The sequence below is a fragment of the Xenopus laevis genome, chromosome 6S (assembly GCF_017654675.1).
Source record: "Xenopus laevis strain J_2021 chromosome 6S, Xenopus_laevis_v10.1, whole genome shotgun sequence".
Taxonomy (NCBI): Eukaryota; Metazoa; Chordata; class Amphibia; order Anura; family Pipidae; genus Xenopus; species Xenopus laevis.
Window position 1 is genome coordinate 64,361,584 of NC_054382.1, and position 22,840 is coordinate 64,384,423.

General features: G+C 37.6%; 1 protein-coding gene across 1 annotated transcript in view; it reads left to right on the top strand.

Annotated features, from left to right (window-relative positions):
* The window catches only part of fbxl7.S (F-box and leucine-rich repeat protein 7 S homeolog), a 167,443-nt gene that overhangs the window by 59,277 nt on the left and 85,326 nt on the right, over positions 1-22,840 (top strand). Inside the window, exon 2 of the mRNA XM_018269412.2 lies at positions 6,957-7,046. Within this exon, the coding sequence (XP_018124901.1) occupies positions 6,957-7,046 (90 nt within the window). The remainder of the gene's footprint in view (positions 1-6,956; positions 7,047-22,840) is intronic.

Genomic DNA, 22,840 nt, shown 5'->3' on the forward strand with positions numbered 1-22,840 from the left:
GCTCCAATGTAATTACTGGCCTTATTTCAACAGAAGTAATAGTATACATTTAAATGAAGACTGACATTAAAGCCTTTATTATATTATATCCAGTCTGCTTCCCAAAGCACCTAGATCAAATCCAGTATTTATGTACTAGAAGTGACACCAATTTATATCACACACTTGCAGTAACACAATGGGCGTGCATTGACTTATGTCAAATTTAATTCTATAAATACTGCATTCCAACATGGTCAGATTTATCTGCTTATAATGATATAATCAAAAATATAAAAAAAAAAAAAAAATCTTGCTTCTAGGTTCATTTTACATGAAGCCTATAGGCAGTATCAACTCTGTACTTTACAAATAAAAGAGAGCCAGAATACTGTATACATCATTTCAGTATTAATGTTATTATCCTTAAGTTTTTTAGCATTAAAATATTTCACAGCACTTTACAAAAAACCTCATTTATATTAGTCCCTTATGAACAGGCCTGGATTTGTGGAAAGGCCACCAAGACCCAGACCCAGGGCCGCCATCAGGGGGGGACAGGGGGGATAAGTGTCCCGGGCATGAAGGGGGGCCCGGCAGTGCTGCAGTTTTGAAAAGAGCCGGGCCCCCAGTTGAGAGTGCCAAAGCCGTGCGTGCGGCCAGCCGAATAGCCGAAATGCGGAAGTGCCAAGAACAGCCAAAGGACCCGAAGCCACGAAAACAGCCGAACTCCCGAATCGGCGAAAAGACCCGAAGTCACGAAAATAGCCGAAGTCCCGAAGCGGCGAAAAGACCAAAAGTCACGAAAGGTGGCTACTGAACACCAATGTGCCCCTGCCCCTGCCACCAATGTTTTTTTTTTTAAAAAAAATTTTGGGGCCCCATTTTTTTTTTAACTTCTAAGGGGGCCCTGCCACCAACGTTTTTTTTTTTTTAACTTGTAAGGGGGGCCATGGCACCAATGTTTTTTTTTTTTTTTTTTTTTAAATTGTTTTGGGGCCCCAGTTTTTTTACCTTATAAGGAGGCCCTGACCATCAACAGCGTTTTATAACTTGTGTGTGGGGGGGTTACTTTTTTAGCGCTGATGTCTGTGTGGTATTTGGGCGGGATGGAGTGGGGTATAGGGTGGAGTGGGCGGGATCTGGGGTGGGGCTTGGGCGCTAGTGTAGCCCAGGGGCCCCCAAAATATTTGTTGGACGGGGCCCCTGTGATTTCTAATGGCAGCCCTGCCCGGACCTAGGACGGCAAGACTTTAGGGGACAGCATTCCACCAAACCACATCCACATTGGTTTGGAAGCTCTGGGGCTGCTCATGAGATACAATAGTTAATTAGATTTCCCATGCACCAATTCCCAGTGCTCCTGACCTGTATGTGCATGAATGAAGGGGAGGGGACAGGGGTGACGAATGGCAACGGGTGACGAATGGCAGCGGGCCTAGGGGCACCTGCTATGTAAATCCTGCCCTGCTTTTCAGGTGGGGCTTATAGGAAATTTCTGCAGGAGCTCATTTGAGGGAACCCATGCAAAGATGGGGGAAACCCATGCAGACTGCGTCCAAGTCAGGACAAAATTCAGAACCCATCACTTCATTTTTGCAGTGCTATCTACTATACAATAGTGTTGTCATGTTTCCAAAGGAAAATTTACTGTAAAAGTCTAACTTTTGAAAGCCTGAGCATATGTTTACATGCACTGGGCAATGTGTAAAGATTGATTGCTTTACTGAATTCATCCACAGGAAATTAATTTGAATACAGGCGATAAACCGATTGTGACAAAAAGTATTGAGAGGAACTCTAGCTTAATAACATAATATATAATATTTTTGCAAACTTATCTCGCTGTTTATCACATAAAAACTTGAAGTCTATGGGATAAACTGTAACTGAATTAGGAGAAATTATAATCTCACCCATACGTTTTTACAAAATAAACCATAAAATAAGCAAATTAAAGAGAAAGCGGCCTTTTGTTCCCCTAATACTCTTGATGCATCCAGTATGTCAGGATATAACTTCCATTATGTTTAATGGTATGTGTAATGTTAGAGGTTTTTTCTACTTTGACTAAACTCATTTTTAAAAAAAATCAAATGCTTATATAAAAAATTTGATAGCAAAAAATTGTACCTCTATTGTTTACTCTTTATCAGTTACATAAGTCGAATAATTGAAAAACTTGTGTTGAAAAAACATTCTAAAATTGCCATAGATGGCTCCCATTGGTTTGAACTTGACAGCTTTTAGTTGGTGAAGTTTTACATTCAAACTTTGAAATTTTTTTACGCTTAATGAATATGAAATTAAAAAAAATAATTTTGAACATTGATTGACACCCATCTTAATACGCAGATAAAATGGGGAGATGAATTTATTAAAAAGTTTATTTGACCTTTCCTGAAAACACTATCACAGGGGGAAAATGTGATTACACTTGATTGCAAATTAAAAACAAATTGGAAAAACTCATTTTCATCATTACACAAAAAAATACTTGATTGCCAGAATCAGAATTTCAATCTGATTTCAAATCGTAATTTTATATTTTATTACTTGCCTCACTTCACACATATAAAGTTGGTATTCTAGTGCAACAGGAATATTGCATATTAAAAGCTTAGAAAGATGCATTTTCTGTCTTTTAGTAAATAGATGTTTTTTTGTGTGAGTAATGTATTTTTTATGTCAACAGGACAACAGGAAAATTATTATGTGCAATCAGTTAGAAATTAAATAAACAAAAGCTATGGCTGGTGTCTTAGCTACAAAACTTCTAAGCACTAATGTAGTCAGGATACCAAGGGGACAGTGCTAGATTCACATTTTACACCAGCACTTTTATTGTATTACATGTACAGTATTCCATACATTGAAATGCTGAACCATCTAAGCCACCAGAAGAAGCCTAAAAACATTTAAGACTCATGCCCAAATAGTTGCACCCTGTGAATGCACTGTAATCAGCTATAGCAGCCAAGAGCAGCCACTAACATAAAGAATTTATTAACTTTCTAGTATCATTTTTTTCTCTGGATTAGCATATTTGTCAATGTGGGTAATGTTTGAAAATCAATCACAAACTTTTTTGAAAGTCAGGGGACTCCATGCGTGGGCATCCTAGGGGTTGCCTCAAAACTGCTTCAACATAAATAATGTTATTTATAATTGTTTGTTTCACTGTATCCCTTCCAAACTACATAAGTTGCCAGAAAACTTGTAATCCAAAATTGAATAACATGTAAGCCATAAACATGGAATTCGCTCAACTAGTTTGCTGGTACATCTTTGTCAGCCACACAAGTTAGGGCACATCTACAGCACACGAGTTGCCAAAACAGTATTTATCTCATCAGAATTTAAAGTCTGCATTCTTGGTCATCTACTATGTGAACAAAAAGAGAAGAAAAATATATCAATAACTAAAAACAGATTGCTGAGGAAAGTATATACCCCCTCATGACGCATTTTTTGCATTCCTTCGCATTGTACTGCATAGTAGTGCAAGGTGCTGGCAGTGTTTATAATTTAAGCTGACAGCAGTAAAATAGTATAGTATTGAAGAGGTCACAGTGTTGCAAAGGCAAGCTTAAAAAATGTGCCCTCAGGTCCAACAAACTTGGTATAAGTTTTCAGTATGTTCACTCAAGTTTTGTCAGGGGTTGTTCTCCTTCAAACACTTTTTTCAGTTCAGTTGGTTTCAGATTGTTCACCAGAAAGACTTTTTGCAATTACTTTCTATTTTGTAATTGTGACCATTTTTGTAATATTGAAGTGTAAAGTTATATTTTTCACCTTCTAAAGCATCTCTGGGAGGGGTTGCAACTCTTTGGGCAGTGGCACATGCTGCTACTGGGGGAGATTAGTCGCCCAGAGGCAAATTGCCTCTTCTTTGGGCTACCAATCTCCCGTAAATGCCTTCCTGTCAGCTAGAATGTAAATAGCCAACGGGATGGCACACAGAGCGCTTAATTTCCCCAAGTCGCCCGAAGTTCGGGCGACTTTGGAAAGCCAATGTGATCCAAGTGCCATCCCGCCGGTGATTTACATTCTAGTTAGCAGGAAAGCATTTAGGGGAGATTAGTCGCTGGGCTCCTGGCTAACTGAGCTGCCAGACTGACTAGAGACATGAACATGAAACTTTAAAATTAAATGTTGGGAAAAAAGAATGATTGAAAGCGAATGAAAAAAACCTTTGTTTATGGTGAACAATCTGAAAACAACTCAACTGAAAAAAAATTTTTTGGAAGATGAACAACCCCTTTAAAATACTTAGGGGGTTATTTATCAATGGTAGAATTTTAGAGTAATGTGAATTTCTTTAAACTCTAATAAATTTGAATTTATTCACAATTTGAATGGTATGTTATTTATGAAAAAATTAAAACGTCTAAAATTTGATCGAATAGTCCCGACCCGAAAACTTGAATCGGATTCAAATCGAGTTTTCCTCTGAAAAAAAAAACTTAACTTTTGCTTGTCAATTTTTTTTGATGCGCAACATTTTTTTTCTCCCATTGGAATGTATGGACCATAATTTTCGAAGCGAAACTTGCTAAAAAATTGGGTCATCACTACTATTAACATCTTCAAATAGTTCAAGGGACCTCTACCATTGACTTCTACATGAACTCGGCAGGTTTTAGGTGGAGAATAGTCAAACTAGAACTGTTTCCAGTGTCAAGGTGTGATAAATCTCACATTCAAATTCAAGTTGGTGGTTTTAAATTAGAATTTGTGAGTTTTGACCAAAAATTTTAGAAAGTTCTAATTTACCATTCAAACCATAGTAAATCCGCCCCTTAATGTCTCTCAGTTATTAGCCCTTGTATTTTAATATTTGTTACAAGAGTATGTTTCAGGAACTGAGCCCAAAAAGAAGAAAAACTTTTAGTGACCTAAAATAGATGTGTCCTTTTAGTAGCAAATACTGATAAAGTATGATAAATCAAGAAAGGTTGCTAACTGAGCATTATTTATTCTGCATGTTTTTAGAGGATAAAAGATTGATCTTAGTGCTTTATTATTAATACTATGTTACTCTTTGATGTGTAAGCTAATAATTGCCTTAAAAAAATCTACATACTATATTGTAGGGAATGATACAAAAAGGCCCACATTGTTTTAAAGTTTATTCCTATATAGCCACAGTTGTTGCTATTAAATGGCAGAAAATTTTTTGTAGTGATGACTAGTGTATAATGCACTGGCATGAAACCCATAACTTCTGGATGGAACAGTTATTCGAATATTAGATATTGTTCTAGCAATGGGAACTGACAGCTAGTAGTTGGAGAAGGTTTTAAACAGAAGTAGGTTTTTGGAATAGGAACTGTATAGGTTTTGTTGTAACTAAGGTCTGAATAATCTAAGATTTTGGTAGGCCAGACATCTATTTTTATTCTCTACTTAACCCCCAAAGAGTAATCAACTAAAACATAAATAGCAGGCAGGCTAAATATATTATAGGTTGCAGAACTACTTTCTTATGAGCAACATGATAGAACCATTGTGCAACATGCATACAATATCGTAGAAGGAAGGGTTGATGATAAATGATGAAACATATATTTTGGAAAAACTCTTTGAACACTGTTTACAAACCAATGATGTACATTATTTAAAAAGCCTGCGTATAAAATGTTCTGTGTTCATCAAACTTTTGTGTTAGATTGTGTATGTGTGTGTGAGATATTGGATTAGTGTACAAATCAGAAATATTAATGTTTCTCAGCTGGGACCTTAAGGCCACAGAAAGGCTGCTGGTAACCCAGGTACTGTATTTGTTACTGTGGAGCTTCAGCCATTGTCCATTTGAAACATTTCCCCCTGTTCGTTGTCCCCTTCACCCCACTTTTTTAATGTAGTTTTATATGAGAAAATCAGTCCTGTAGACTTGCATCTCTCTTTGCACAGTACTTTGCAGTGCATTCACACCAGACAAACACACAATTGGTTATTATTGGAAGGAGACTAGTAACACTATTGACTAGTAAAACCATAAAGTTTTGCACATAGCATCCACAAACACATCAATATAAAAAAAAAAAAATAACGGTCTATTTGTGTTACATTGAGAAACAAACTGGACAAATAACAAATGTAAAAAGACCATGGATTCAACCTCAGCTTTGGTTAATAAAATACTCCTGTAAATAAAATAAAAGTACAGATTTAGAATCATCATTTCTTAAAGGGATACTGTCATGGGAAAAAACATTTTCAAAGTAAATCAGTTAATAGTGCTGCTCCAGCAGAATTCTGCACTGAAATCCATTTCTCAAAAGAGCAAACAGATTTTTTAATATTCAATTTTGAAATCTGACATGGGGCTAGACATTTTGTCAATTTCCCAGCTGCCCCTGGTCATGTGACTTGTGCCTGCACTTTAGGAGAGAAATGCTTTCTGGCAGGCTGCTGTTTTTCCTTCTCAATGTAACTGAATGTGTCTCAGTGGGACATGGGTTTTTACTATTAAGTGCTGTTCTTAGATCTACCAGGCAGCTGTTATCTTGTGTTAGGGAGCTGCTATCTGGTTACCTTCCCATTGTTCTTTTGTTTGGCTGCTGGAGGGGGGAAAGGGAGGGGGTGATATCACTCCAACTTGCAGTACAGCAGTAAAGAGTGATTGAAGTTTATCAGAGCACATTACTTGGGGCAGCTGGGAAATTGACAAAATGTCTAGCCCCATGTCAGATTTCAAAATTGAATATAAAAAAAATCTGTTTGCTCTTTTGAGAAATGGATTTCAGTGCAGAATTCTGCTGGAGCAGCACTATTAACTGATTCATTTTGAAAAAAATGTTTTTTCCCATGACAGTATCCCTTTAAGTTCTTTAGTTATTCCTAGCCCTTGAGAGACCTCTCTGATCCCATTGGTTGGAGTGTTCTCCCTGTTGAAATGCAACTTCCCTGTAATGTAATAATAATATATTAAAGAATGATTTCATGCGATTTGTTTATGTTTTTTGTTTCAGGCAAAGGCAGCTCAAGCATCTCATCCGACGTGAGTTCAAGTACAGATCACACGCCTACCAAAGCCCTGAAAAATGTGGCTACCAGTGAAGGTACACATCTGATTCTTATAGTTATATGTTCTTGCCAGCCCCAGCAGTTGCGCCTTGCTGACTGCATTGGCAAAGTAACACTATTGCTTAGACAGAAAGCAATGTCAAGCATTTTGTGGAAAAATGTATGGAGTTTGTACAATATGTGATTTTTTATGGCCTTCTTCAAAGTAGCGCAAATAACTATAATAATTGATATTTTATATTTGCCTAATATGCTTTCCACTATATATTATTCTCTTTGTGAATTATATTGTTCTGGATGTAAAAAAAATAATATATCTTAGTTTCATTATAGGGAAAAAAGTTATGATATAGAATTCATGAAAATGTTTTATTCAATAGTTTACGGTTAACAACTTAACATACTGTAGTGGCGACTGGGCCACTTAGTACATAGGTCTAATTGCAGGTGGAAGTGCAGATACTCTGTGCATCTACAAACAGATGAAACATACATTATAACTGCATAACAAGAATGTATTAGTGTCAACCATGGGAAATAAGGGCCAACATGCCTTGGAAAGTGAGTAATATCTTGGAAATATAACAGTAAAATCCAGTCTCACTAAGCCATATCAAATTGTTTTTTTAAATGGCCATATTTAGCTATTTTGAGAGTGTGTATGGATTAGGGATGCACCAAATCCACTAATTTCGATTTGGCTGAATCCCCGAATCCTTTGTTAAAGATTAGACCGAATGCCGAATCCAAATCCTAATATGCATATGCAAATTAGGGTCAGGAAGGAAAAAACATTTTTTACTTGCTTGTTTTGTGACAAAAAGTGACTAGATTTTTCTCCCCGACCCTAATTTGCATATGCAAATTTGGATTCGGTTTGGCCAGGCAGAAAGATTTGGCGGAATCTGAATCCTGCTGAAAAAGGCTGAAACCTGGCCAAATCCCGGACCGAATCTAGGATTCGGTGCATCCCTAATGTGGATGGATGTGAAAAAACATTTTTGCAAATCATCTTTATTTTAAATGTTCCGTTTTGAAGCTACAGACCTGATAAGCCATGGCTTCCATTTATAGACCCTACCTGCTTCGCCGATGATGTCACAAATGTGTCACAAAAGAAAGTCGGAAGTGCAAGGTGGCGGGCGGGGAGAGCAGGAAGAAGAGCCCAGCCCACCCTCCACCCGCAAAAGGGGGTGCGAGGTCGGCTAGAACCCGTCTGACTTGCCCGCACATCACTACTGTTTCATTTGCATATCCTTGATGGGATTGGCCGGCAAGATTTAGCCAATAGGATCAGTGAAATGCAATGAAGCAGGGAAGGGGAGGCATGTGCAGTAACCATTTCGGTGTCAGCTTCCTGTATGGGCGGAATGGACTTCCAGTGTCTGCAATCCCTAGCTGAGAGGCAGCAGAGAGCAAAGGAGAGAGACTTTAAGCAGCAGCGACTCACAGCTTATATGGTCTGTAGCTTCAAAACTATACATTTAAAATAATAAAGATAAATTACAAAAATGTTTCTTTAGATTGGGGTTATTAAAATTTAGACTATGTTCTGTAGATTTTATTTTCTGTTTCATTTTGCTGTTTAAAGCATTGACAGCAGTAAAAGTTTTTCTAAAGCTGGCCATAGACATACAGATATACCTTCAATATCGGATGAACGATCACGCGGTGCAATCTCCTGACATGCCACTAACCATTCACATCAAATGAAGTAGTAAATAAACAGATCAGACGATGTTCTGACCCTGACAGCAATCGTATGAAAGTTATGTCCGATAAAACTGGTGACAGTCTTCCACTGATATCGTCAGATCGGATACATGCAGAGATATTATCGTAGCCAACAGAAATTTCTAACCTGTCCGATCGAATGAGCCATGGCGCAAAAAATGCTGGGCAAAAAATGTTCCGAAAATCGTACGAAACGAAGATTTATCCAATCAAATCTTTTGTACGGCGGAGATCGGTCGTTTGGTCGATCGGACTGGTTAGAACATTTCTGTCAGCGGCCCATAATATCTCTGCATGTATTGCCGATCGTACTATTTTCAGTGGGAGACTGTCACTAGCTTTGTCAGAGATAACTATCATACCATTGCTGTCAGATGTAGTACATTGGCTGATCTGCTCTTTTACTACTTTATTTGATCGAAATGGTAAGACTTTGATCTGAATGGTTAGTGGAGGGTCTGGAGATGGGAAAGTCCGATCATATGTAGATTCGTACGATCGGATCTTTGCGTCTATGTCCAGCTTAACAGTCTATAAATAAAATTTCCCTATACATCATTAAAGTATTTTACATACAGAGCATAGCATTTCAGATAACATTTCAGATATACTCTAGAGGACATTGTATAATCAGAAAAGAAAACATAAGCTTTCTTAAATGCATCTTGCAGGGCTGTTGAATGGGTTAATAATTTCCCTTATGGGGTGCTTATGAAGTTATGCAGTCCCTCAAATCCTCGTTATTGGTTGCTGTAAGGGAAAATGAGTGTTTACATGTGTGTATTCTCCGTGGACATTAGAAATCCCAGTCTAAAATACACGATGGATCAAGTTCATGAAAGTCTTATTTTATTCAGGTTTCTGCTCTTAAAACACCAATATGCTCTCAGATTTTCCAGCAAAACTGTGTTTGATAGAGGGAAATTATGTATATCACTTATGTGGCATAGTATATATCTGCACAGGATATGAAAAAATCTAGAAAATTGCTCCTGCTATGGAGAGTTATATTATTACTCCATTTGGCTAGCCATGCAGCCAAATGGATATGTTCAGGGTCCTAAAATGTATTTGCTGTGGGGCCCAGTAACATCTAGTTACACCACTGAAAATAACTCTAAAGGCTAAAATAAACATGTAGTTATATGAAGTGTTTTTAAGCAATAGTTGTTGGTATCAAACCAATGGTTGCTTTTCCCTCAGTTGACCTCCCAACATTTCAAAAATGTAAAGAGTGACAAAAACATCAGCCACGCTACACGGAGCAAAATTGTTTGACCCTGCCCATTTTATGGCCACAACCTCTAGTTTTGCTAATGAATCTGAAATTGCCCTTTAAGACACATCTCAGTTTCCCCAAGAGACGTGCTTATCTTAAATATTTACAATTGTTTCTTTGCTTATTTTAAATTGTTACAAATGTATCAAGGTGTAGTGACTCAGTGTTCTGGGCTCTCTGCCAAAAAGCCTCTTATTATAATTAAGTTTCAGAAACTTCGTAGCTTTTTCTGGCGTCAGTGCAGGAGATTAAAGAGAAACCCAGGACATTTCAGTAAGAAACCCGGGACTGTGGGCCGAGTTGTTAAAATTGGGACTGTCCTGCAGAAAACAGGACAGTTGGGAGGTATGTTATAGAAACAATTACAGGCATTTGATTTATGCCACAGGTAATGGAGATTAAAACACCACTTTGTGATAATCCTTGCTTGGAGCTACAAGGAGTCATTTACAACTTGAAAGTGCAGTGAAAAAAGTTCAATTTTGAGTGCAATCACTATGTTCCTCTTCTAAATATGCAGCCATTTCCCCCGAATCCCAGCATTGGTAATGTAAATGTGTATGCCTTTCAATGCAAATTGAAATGGGCGCAGGAAGGACTGAGAAGCACAGAAGTTCAAAGAACAAGTTCCTAAATGGGGTTTAATGTGCAGCTGCTTGCGGGTAAATTTGTGGGAGCTCAACTGCACTTCTGGTCATAAATTATGATTATTATTATTATGAAAATGATGGGCAGTCTCAGAAAGTTTTTTTTTTTTTGCAAAAAAATAAATAAAATAAATACTGTTGTCTCCCCTATCCATAGTATAGTTTATATTAGCCTGGATCTCAGGTGGGGTGGGGGGGGGGGGTTGAAACAATTTTAGGTCATAGGTGCCCTTAGGGGGATTAGCTAACAAGCAATCAATATGGACAAGTGAATTATGGATTATGGATTTTTTTAATGGATTAATTATTAATTTATTTCAGCCTACTATTAGGGACTCATATTTAACCAGATAAAAAGTTGTCACTTTTTAGAATCTGTGCCATTGTTGTGTGTATGTAATAACACTTCTTACTGGAAAAATCGTTATTTTATGACAAAGAACCACCTTAAAGCAGGTTTTAAAATACACTATGTGCAATATTACAGTATAATAACTAATGATCAAAATGTGAATTTATATTCTTAATACTGCAAATTTCAATTGTGAGCTATAACACTTGCGTTTTGAAATTCTTAATTCATTCATTTATCAACTATTTATTCATTCTTAACTTTAGGCCAAAGGCTGCAGGTTGTTAATTGATACTGTTATATTAAAGTTAACACAACAGAAGTGACACATGACCATACTGTGGCCAGAGAGTACTTGCACTGCTATGGAAAGTGAGCACCACCCTTGTGTCCAGTCCACTTCTGTCCATGCCATTACCCATTGTTCTGACTGTATGCCATCTTCTATATGTGAGCCCTTTTTGTATTTTAAAATGATGGCATCCCTAATTATGTTCAGGCCTGGATTTGTGGCAGGCCACAAACCCCCGGGACAGAAAAATTGAGGGGGGGGGGCATTCAGCCTTCTGGCCACATCACCACTGGGGACTGGACAGGAGAGTTGGAATTTCCTACCCACCAGTGGAAGAGACTGCAGTGGGCAAGAAGAAGCAGGTTGGTGAGAGAACTGTGAGCGGCAGAGGGGTCTGGTGCAAGGTGGGGGTTGGATGTGAGCAGTGGGGGCCTAGGGAAGCAGATCTTGAAATCCTGCCCTGATTATGTTTACCTGCAGCATTATTCTGCTAAAGAACCACCCCATGAAAAGGTATGTCCCTTCTGACATCCTGCTCCTGTGCAGTGATGGGCACTGAAAGATACTGTGCATCTCAATGGGTGGCTGAACTGTAGCCAAGCCCTAAAACAAAACAATGAATTCCCTTGCCCATAAAGTGTAATCAGTTCTTAAACACATTTTCAAATCTGACCTTGCTCCCCAGTGCAAATGTCATCCATTGTGATCACACTTTTTTTCCATTCTTTCTGTGACTGTGAACTGATAAATGGTCTTTTCCATTAAGAAAAGCTGAACCCACACAGCCACACTGCAGAATCATCAGCATGTGAATCCAAGCCAGAATCTAGATTTCTGTTAAGGCGTTCAGACTGTTTTAGGAATCAGTTGCTATCTTCTTAAAGATTAGAGGTGCATTTTGTAAGACTAGATGTCTCCTCTTTTTAAAGGAAAGGCCCTTGGAATTTCAGAATAAAAAAAAATGGATTTGGTCCAGATGTGCATTCATTGGCTGATTCACGTGGCTTTCAGCCAGACTCTGTTTAAAACAATTCAAGAATGTTATTTATTTAATTTTTTTTATCCTCCACTATCCCCTCCTCCCTCCCTTGTTAGTGCTACGCTGGCATAGATTTAGATGAAATCATTTAAAGTGACCTTGCTAAATGCCTTTCCTAGCAAGCCAAAAAATTAAAGTACATTTCTAGCTGTGTTATCACCAATAGATACATTTAAAGTTGTAATACTTGATTCAAGCATTTATAGCAAAAAAGGCCTGTAATTAAAGTGAGGGACAGCTTTTTTGGCCTATATAGAAATGAACTGAAAAAAAAAATTAAATTCCCTAGCTCACAGCTAAATACATACGGCTAAATATGGAGGTGGAGCTGAGGGAGGAACCAATCTCTGCTGCAATTGGTGCAGAGAAGCTGAATCATGTGGACTTGTGCCAATTGCATGTAAAGGGGGCTGGATCAGGTTTACTGCTTAGGGCATTGTGGTTTTGAATAAACCTTTGTGTAAATTCAGAGTAGACTTGCACTTATTTGTAAGTTTGATGATACAAGCAACAATCAAAAGAAATTAGAAAAGAAATCCACTTTATATGACAGACATAAAAAGACATAGCATCTTTTATATGAGCTGCATGCCCATAGATAAGTGGTGGTATAGATTAAGGGTACATCTTTATTTGAGTAGGATTTTACTTCCCAAGATTCGATTCAGAGGCCTTGTACAATGAAGCTGACTGTTATGTTTCAGTATCCAAAACATGTTTACAGTCTATTTGCTTATAAAAATATAATATATTTTAATAATCTATAGAGTTTCAAATGTATGCGGTATTATTCTGTTTACCATTGACCATCATTTGAATCTCCTGGAGCTTTTGTTTATGTCATTTATGTAAATTACATATAGGATAGGTTAAATGCTGCCCTTTATATGGATAAAGATACATAATGATTTTGTGCAGTGGGGTTCCTGGAGAAATTGCTTCCTGTGGTATGTTACTGTAGTGTCTCTGGGTGTATTTGCATTCCAACATTCCCTTTATCTTTCGTAATGATTTGTGTAAAATTATTGTTTTTCTTTACAAAGAAGCAAATGGGTTTCCTTGATGCCTGGTTCCTTTATTATTAATAATGATTTTGTCTTGCTGTTGTCTTGCTAAAACCTATATTTATATAAGATAAGAAATTATACATAATGGAGAAATGTGAAGGTTTTTTTCTAAACTGGAGTAGAAAAATGGGCTCTTCATTGTGTTTTCAAGTAGATTTATGACCAACAAAGAATGATTCATTCATTGGCCACATGAATGCAATAAAATTGTAGGTCAGTCATGCTGACAGGTCACGTCATACAGTAATCTTAAAGCTATGCTGTGTAAATAACTGGAGGGAATAGTGCACAGAGGCAAAACAAAGCTGTGCATGTTGGTCCTCAAGTGACTATCGGGTCATATTTAACATCTGCTCCTATAAATTCTTTCAAATCTACATCCTTTCCTTTCAATTCTGGCTGAATACTGTCGCGTTCTAAATACGACCCCCTCAGACATAATATTTTTACTGCTGTAAATATGGCACAAGTCAGGGGTTTCAAGATTTATAATGCTTATTCACTCAGTTACAGACTCTGTGTGAGGTATTTTATATGCCTGAGGCAGTCTGAGCCAGAAGGGTAGATAATTAACTTGTGTGAATGTAGAGCAGGGGGTCCACCAACTTGAGCACTCATATATTAGAGGGAAATTGGCTTCTTGTTGCAGATCTTTGTATTTCTCATAATTAAACCATATAGAGAACTGGATCTATGATCGGGTGGTATTTTTATGTTTTTTAAATGAATGTGCTTGTGTTTTGGGAACCTGGTAATGTTTCACAACTTTCATAGGTCTGACTATCTAAGCAAAAACAAAGATGGAAAATCTTTATATTTACTGGTGGACTTCTGAAACATTGCAAATTATTCAAGTGGCACTTAGTGTAATGTACTAATCCCATCATTTCTTTTAAATAGAGCCATTTTGTGATGGATTACTTTACAGAGATTCCTCATATTCTTGTGTTGCTTGTGTCACAGTGGACATTACAGACTAAGGTCCCAACCAGGTCTGAATTTAGATTTAAAATGCCCTTACATTTCAAGTACACAAAGGCCCAACTAATAGTGACCATCAGACAGCAGACCCTTAGGCATTTGCCAGAATCTGTAGATCTGTGCCAGTGTGGACCTGGTCCAAAACATGTACACACACACACATATTTTGGTCAGATTAATCATAATTCTTCTTCTTATATATTTTTAGAATATGGGAGGAAATCCACACAGACAATGGAAACGCTTTGCAGATAATGCACTGGTCAGAAACACTGTTGTATGTTTTATGATACTATGTAATAATATGGGCCAACACTGGGTGGCGTTGCACCTCAGGCTATTTAAGGCCATGTGGTTGTGTATTTTTTATGCTTGATAAAGAGTGGAGTGCCACTTAAAATGTTGCACTATGTTGCTATACTGCTATGCAAAGTTTTGCAAACAATAATGGCGGTTTTAATGAAAATTGGAGTGCTGTCGATGGATATGTATTTACGTGATATGAAGAAGCCCTTTTGAACAGGCTTAAGGACTTGCACCCATTGGGCCTAGAAAGTAAGTGCGGTTTTGACTGAAAGTGTTTCAGAAACGATTGGTTACTGGTGGTATTTTTTTCTGTACGTTGAATGTATGCACCTATTTATTGTACATTGTTGCAGAATATGTTTGTGTTTTACACATATATGCTAATAATAACAACAACCAAATCTGTTGGTGTCATAGACTATTGGCTAAACTTGCAGGTACACTCAGAATATACAGAATAAATAGTGTTTATAGTATATAAAACAATATCATAGTATAAAGCAAACTACCTCTATGCACCAAAATAGGCCGAATTTACCAGGAAGAGATTATGGGTTTGATAGCAGATTAGTCTGTTTTATTTTCCTATGTGTACTATGCATCTGAACTAATTGCTAATCAGCTTCGATTAACTGAGCAGCATATGGTTTTCATATGTCACTGGAATTAACTTGATGTTATGCCAAACCTAGTAACCATACACTCTAAGGCAAACTTGTTATATGCCCTGGTAATGTTTCATTCATCCTCTAATGCCAACTGGATTAATAGCAGGTATTATATCTTGATTTCTAAAAGAGGTTCACTGGAAAGTATTCTTGTGTGTCTATTTTTTCTTTATGACTCAGTATGAGTCAGAAACATACTTTGTCCATATTGTAGAAAATATTTTATTCCCTTACATATTTTTATTGCATGACTTGGAGAGGAAATGAATTGTCCCATGCACCATTTACTTGTAATAGACAATGGAAAACTATTCGTATTGAGTCTTTAGTTCATTGTCCTTGCGTACAGGTGTGACATTTTTGTATGATAGCAGTAGGAAACGTGTAGCCATCCAAGGCATTAAGAATACAATACTTACACTTTATTAATATCAACCACTTATAAATATGTTTTGCAGATGCTGCCGCATTTATGTGGGCAGAATCCAAAAATATGAATATTTATATATGGATTTGGCCATTGTGATCTCTTAGGATAAGGCTTACAGTGATCAAGTCCATTATTGAATGTAATCATAAATTCCTCTTCTTGTTTTCATGCTTCACTGAGGGGAGAACAGTGTCCAGAATTTTGAAATGGAAGATTTTATTAAATGATTGTCTCAAGAGGAACTGTTCTGGGAAAGTGGATCCAAATCTCTAAAGCCAAATAACATAAATAATGATTCAGAAATGGAGAAAGAATAAAATAATATTTTTTTTAGATTCTGAGTATGAGTTTTTAAAAGAATGTCATCCAAGAAGCAGAAAAGCTTGCTAGTTATCTTTATACTTGCTTTTAAGCCCAATGGCTTTGTGAGCTATTTCTTTTTATATACCTTGAAGTGGTTGGTCTTTTGCATGAAGTGTACTGTGATTTTGTTACAGATCTTGGAATGAGTATGAGACATCCATTTCATTTCTTTCCTGTCCTGACAGATTTATTGTTGGTTTAATACAATTATATCTACTTGGGTAATTGAGAAAAAAGACAACAATTTCATTTTAAGTAGTTCAAGCCAATATTTTTAGTAATTAAAAGTAGTTGCCTTGTTAACATTATTATACAGATGTGGATTCTATTAGACAGAGACTAATGATGGGTGAATCTGACCCATTTCACTTCTCCAAAAATTTGACAAACAAGGATATATTTTTCACTCATTCTAACAGACATCTGTACTTCATATGGTACAATAATGCAGCAATGTAACATAGTAGGTTAGGTTAAAAAAAAGTCACACGTCCATCAAGTTCAACCTTTTAAGTTTAAGTCTGCCTCTCCAATTTGCCTCAGAAGGGTAACAAATTCCATCCTGACTCCAAGATGACAGTCGGACCAGTCCATGGATCAACTTGTACTATGAGCTATCTTCCATAACCCTGTATTCCCTCACTTGCTAAAAACCCTTTCTTAAAGCTATCTAATGTATCAGTCAGCACTACTGATTCAGGGAGAAAATTCCCCATGTTCACAGCTCTCACTGTAAAAACCCCCTTCAGAATATTTAGCCGGAACCTCTTTTCTTCTAATCGGAATGGATGTCTACATGTCAGCTGGAAAGACTTACTGGTAAATAAAGCATTAAAGAGATTATTATATGATCCACTTATGTATTTATATATAGTTATATCACCCCTCAAGTGCCTCCTCTCCAGAGTGAAAAACCCAACTTGGTCAGTTTTTCCTGAGATTTTCCATACCGTTTATCAGCTTTTTGCCCTTCTCTGGACTCTCTCTAATTCACTAATGTCTCGTTTGAGTGCTGGAGACCAATATCACATGGGGCCTTACCAGCACTCTGTAAAGTAGAAGAATAACCCCCTCCTCCAGAGAATCTATGTCCTTTTTAATATAGCTCAAGACCTTACCTGCCCTTGAAGCTGCTGACTTGCATTGCTTGCTAAAGCCAAGTTTATCATCTACACAAACTCCAAAGTCCATTTCCATTATGGATTTGCATAGTTCAGACACATGGCTTTACATTTATCAATATTGAATCTCATCTGCAACTTAGCTTCCCAGATTGCTAGTCAAGATCTTGCTGGATGGAATTAATTGGGCTGCATAGTTTTGTGTCATCTGGAAACACTGATACATTACTTACAATACCCTCCCCATATTCATTAATGAACAAGTTAAATAAAAGTGGACCCAATACAATGCCCTGAGGGACCCCACTAAGAACCTTACTCCAAGTAGAGAATGTACCATTAACAACCACCCTCTGTACCCGATCCTATAGCCAGTTTCCTATGTACAAACATCCTCATTAACAGTTCTTAATTTAGAAAGCAGTCATTTGTGGGTCACTGTTTCAAAGACTATAGCAACATACAAATAGATTACATCTTCTGCCAACCACCCCTGCTGTCCAGCATCTTACTTGCCTCATCATAAAAAGCAATCAAATTTGTCCTTCATAAAGCCATGCTGATTACTACTCATAATGCCATTCACCAGGACAAAATGTTGAATGTGATCCCTTAAAGGGGTTGTTCACCTTCAATGTACAAATCTTATGAAACCACTAACAATGTTCTCAATGTGTTAGAAAAACCATTTTCCATAACAAAAAGTAAAAATGCCATTGTAAAAGCTAATTTTTATACCTATTAACTCAGCCCTTCTCCTGTCTCTCAGACCAGTTTTCTGAAGTGATGGGAGTGGCCTATTTTGAACCTGACACACCAAGAACTTCCTATATGATGACATCATCATGCCCAGGCTTTGCCCTTACTTGTTTCCTATTGGATGTTGATACTGCCCTCCTCCTAGTAATTTATTGGTTGCTTGTGAACTGAAACCAGTCACATAATTTGAATGATCATTGGTTGATTACTCAATTGTAATGGCAGAGGTTAACAGACGCAGCATATAAACAAACCTGCCTTGCAACAATCACACAGCCATGCAGACAAATACTGCAGAAAAGGAAGGAGCAACATTGTTCTCCCAATTCTTGCACTCTCCTTCTGCCTAGACTAAAACTGAATGTAGTGCCAAAGGGGTGCAAACTTTTCTGGGAATAAATACTGACGTCTTTATATTTTTATCTTTTAATACCTTTGGCATTAGACATAATGTCAGTTACAAAATTGCAACAAAACCAGCACTGACTTGCTTAGAAACATATGTAACTTACACATCTAGCAGGGACAGTAGGGCTGCCACCTCACCCTTTTAAAACCAAACACATATGAAATCCACAGGCTGCATGGCTAATTATCAACTCATTTAGATGCTGCAGACTGAACTGATTTCTGTGCAGCCATGTATCATGCATCTAAATGAATTGCTAATTAGCCATGCAGGCTGTGGATTTCATATGTGTTTGGTTTTAAAAGGGTGAGGTGGCAGCCCTTAGTGACAGGCAGAGCAGTGTTGAGGGCAGGTAGGTTTTTTGAACATTTTGTGCGCTCTCCCAGGGGGGCGGTGATTTACCTAGGAAAATGATACCTTTTTTAAGTGTTTAAGTGTTCCACTTCTGAACAAGATTTAGAGCTCTAAATAACAAAAAATGAAAAAAAGTTCTATTTTTTCATGATATAGGGATCTATACCAGAAAAATATTTCACTTCATGCACAAAAATTCAACTGATTTGGAAAGCCTCAAGCTCATACAAATAGTCCTGGAAGTCACGTCAGCTGCTGAATAATGATTTTTTATGAGGTAAATACACAAAATAATACATGGACCCCCCCAAAATAATATATTTCTGGAAAGTACAAGTGTCATCTCCCATAGTATCCATTATAATCCAATAATTCAAATTTATAAAAATTATTTCCCTTTTCTCTGAAATAATAAAACAGTTGCTTGTACTTGATCCCAACTGAGATATAATTAATCCTTATTGGAAGCAAAACCAGCCTATTGGGTTTATTTAATGTTTACATGATTTTCTAGTAGACTTAAGGTATGAAGATCCAAATTATGGAAAGATCCATTATCCATAAAACTCCAGGTCCCGAGCACCTCAATCCCCCCCATCTGCACAGTTGAAGTCTCTGCTGCACACAGCCCACACTCCCCCTCCCTCTCACAAACTTGTAACAGTTTCTCTTCAGTACCTGAATGCTGCTCAAATTCCCCAGCACAGGAAGCAGTGGCAGATTGACATCAGACATAGCCAATAGGAGTTAAGTTAGCTGCCAGTACAATGTGTGATGTCATATAAGGAAGAGGAAGTGAACACTGTAGTGTTTTTGGGGGTCAGTGACCCCCTCCCAGCACAGCGTCTGTGTGGAACTGAAGGATTAGTACAGGGACACTTCTGAGGTGAATATCGCTTGAACTGTACTTTTTCTGTTAACTATTTCTATGGAAAAGTTTGTTCTATTCATGTGAACTGTTAGATTTGTCAATTTGTTACAAAGGTGAACAACCCCTTTAACAAGCCTTCAAATAATTTGCCCTCCATGGATGTCAGACTTACTGGCCTATAATTACCAGGCTGAGATAGTAATGCATTTTTAAATATAGGAATTACATCAGGTTTCCTCCAATCCATAGGGACCATACCAGATGAAAGAGAGTCTGAGAAAATCAGAAATAGAGGTTGGTCTAAAACCGAACTAAGCTCTCTTAGTACTCGAGGGTGTGTTCCATCTGGCACTGGCACCTTGTTCACATTCATTTTAGTAAAGCTTTATGTACCAAATCCTGAGTCAGCCACTGACTAGTTTGGGGTGAGTCAACAATGCAGCTATGAGGTGGGTCTGGGAACTCTGACTCCTCCATTGTATACACTAAAGAAAAGAACTGATTTAGCACATTTGCCTTTTCAGTATCTGTTACAACCATATTGGTACCATTATTTAAAGGAGTCACATGCTTTTTTTCCCTGTAATTAAATAACAGTACCTTGCTGTTAATAATAACCATGCTAGCAAAAATCTATAATAATGGCAAAACATTAATATGGATATGCTTTGAGACAGTGTAGAAAGTTGGGGAGCCAGGATGTGTGGAAAAAGTGGAGAACAGGACATGGAGAAAAGTAGAGAGGGAATGGGACAGAATATAGGGTATATAAAAGAGAATGAGTAAATAACAAAAAGTGCAAATTTGGGAATGGATGTTTTAATTGAATGTTCTATGCAGCTATGCCTGTCAAACCATGTAATTAGTAGATATGATCCAAATCCAGCATTCACTTCATGATTCTGCCTTCTTTAGCAGGATTTGGATTTATCCAGATCTAAGTGTCTGGCCAAACTGAACCTGAATCTTTAAATTAACAGTAACACCAAAAAAATTAAAGGGTATCATTGTAATTACAATATAATGTACTGCTACCCTGCTCAAGTAAAAGTTCTGTGTTTGCTTCAGAAACTTTACTATAGTTTATATAAACAAGCTGCTGTGTAACCACGGGGTAGCCATTCAGTCTGGAGAAAAGGCACAGGTCACATAGCAGATAACAGCTAAGCCTAAGAATACAGTGGTGTTTTATCTGTTATCTGCTGTGTATCCTATGCCTTTTCTCTTTTTTTCCAGCACAAATGGCTGCCCCCATGGCTACACAGCAGCTAATTTATATACACTATAGTAGTGTTTCTGAAACACACACCATTTTTACCAATGTAGGGTACTGCAGCAGTACATCACATTTTAATTACTTTGATACACATTAATTTTTTTGGTGTTACTGTTCCTTTTCATCACAAGGAAATTGTAATTTCCTTCCTAAACCCACAGAAAAGAAAGGATTCCTTTGGATTTGGTTTGGGAATTTGCTGAATCCTTCGTAAAACAGTCAGCATTTCTATTTACTGCAGGTATACATATACAAAGTAATCATATCCCTCCTTAAGCACGCTTTCCCCAGAGTAAACAATCCCAACTTAGCCAACCCATAAATATTTAAAAATAATTATTTTAATCATTCCATACAGGTAGGCTGGAACCATAAAGTGAGCTGCATCAGATTACCCTTGAGAAAACTTCATGATGGTTTCATATGACGTAAGAGAATCACAACATGCAAATTAACATGGGAGACATCTTAACCTAGCTTCCTGGCAGTTGGTGGGAGCTATTCATTTAGTCAACTCAGTGTTAGATGATGAGCCCTTTTACACTCTTTTTTTCTGGTGTACTCTAGGAGGCAGGGAGGCTACTGGTCCTACTGGAAATACTTCATTACAGGCTCAGAAACCTCAGTCTTCAAATTCTGTTTCTGATCCATGTGTTTCAGACTTTGTCAAAGAATGCAATGACTAGGCCTGAAAATTGTACATCCTTGACTCACAATAAAGTTGGTTGTAGGTTGACCTTGATACACTACACTAACCAAACACTAATCTTTATTTACCAATCTGCTCAGTAACGGAACTACCGGCCTGGGGCTCTGGTGCAGGCTATGCAGCTGAGCCTCCCACCCCCTCTGGAAGCGGAGATCACGGCAGATTGAAAAGAGTGCAAACAGCCGGCAGGCCCGAGGGGTGCGGGCCCTGGTGCAGTCACTGAATCTGCTATCCCAAATGATTTATTTAAGGATAGTGCCATGATATACAACAATGGTTTTTGGACATTTTGCAATCTGTTTATTGCCTCTTTTAGTATCCAATAGACATTTACAGGGACCCCCATACAGAATTAATTAAATACCAGCATCTGGAATGTATTTATAAATATCATCCCTACTAATGTTTCATTAGTTTGCCTTGTTTTGCTTCATCTGAAAGAATTTGCATTCATCAACATCATGTCTGCTTCAATTATTATAATCACCCTTATTGCTTCCAGTAAATCCCATGCTATCTAGCATCCTCCTCTGCTATTTTTTCCCCTGCGCTTCTGAACTCTAGCCAGGTCTTTGCTAATGTCTCCAACAGATGGCTCTGAGTTTTTTTTAACTAGGTATGGTTTTTTTCCATCCCTTGAGTAAATGAACAGCAGAGGTTTAAAACCATGTTCAGCTACATAATAAGGCAGTGCTTGAGCGAATACCTTCACACCAGCCTTAGTGCCCAACATGCAGATTGTTCACTAGTTCCCCAGCTAGTACTGTCTAAACTGTCATTAAGTTATTTGCTAGACACAACAGTTGAGTTCTATTCCACCTGTTATGGGAAGGCCCAATTAAAAAGGAAATGTAAAGACACTGTTACTGTCCCCTGGGCATGGTACATTTCTACACAATCTATAGTGTGAAACCGGGATAAATTGCCCTTTCTTAAGTCTGCCTATGTTACATTGCAGTTTTACAGATTAATATTACCTGAATAAAATTACTAATGTTTTGTTACTGAGACTTCTCATCGATTACAGCCTCAAGACTTCCATATCAGGCCCCTTTTAATCAGTTGCTAGCAAGTATTTATAAAGCACTCATCAACATTAACTGATGTTTCAGCAGGCTTAACCATTATGATTATGAACAGAAACCCACAGAAAGTCACAGAAAAGTCAGCGT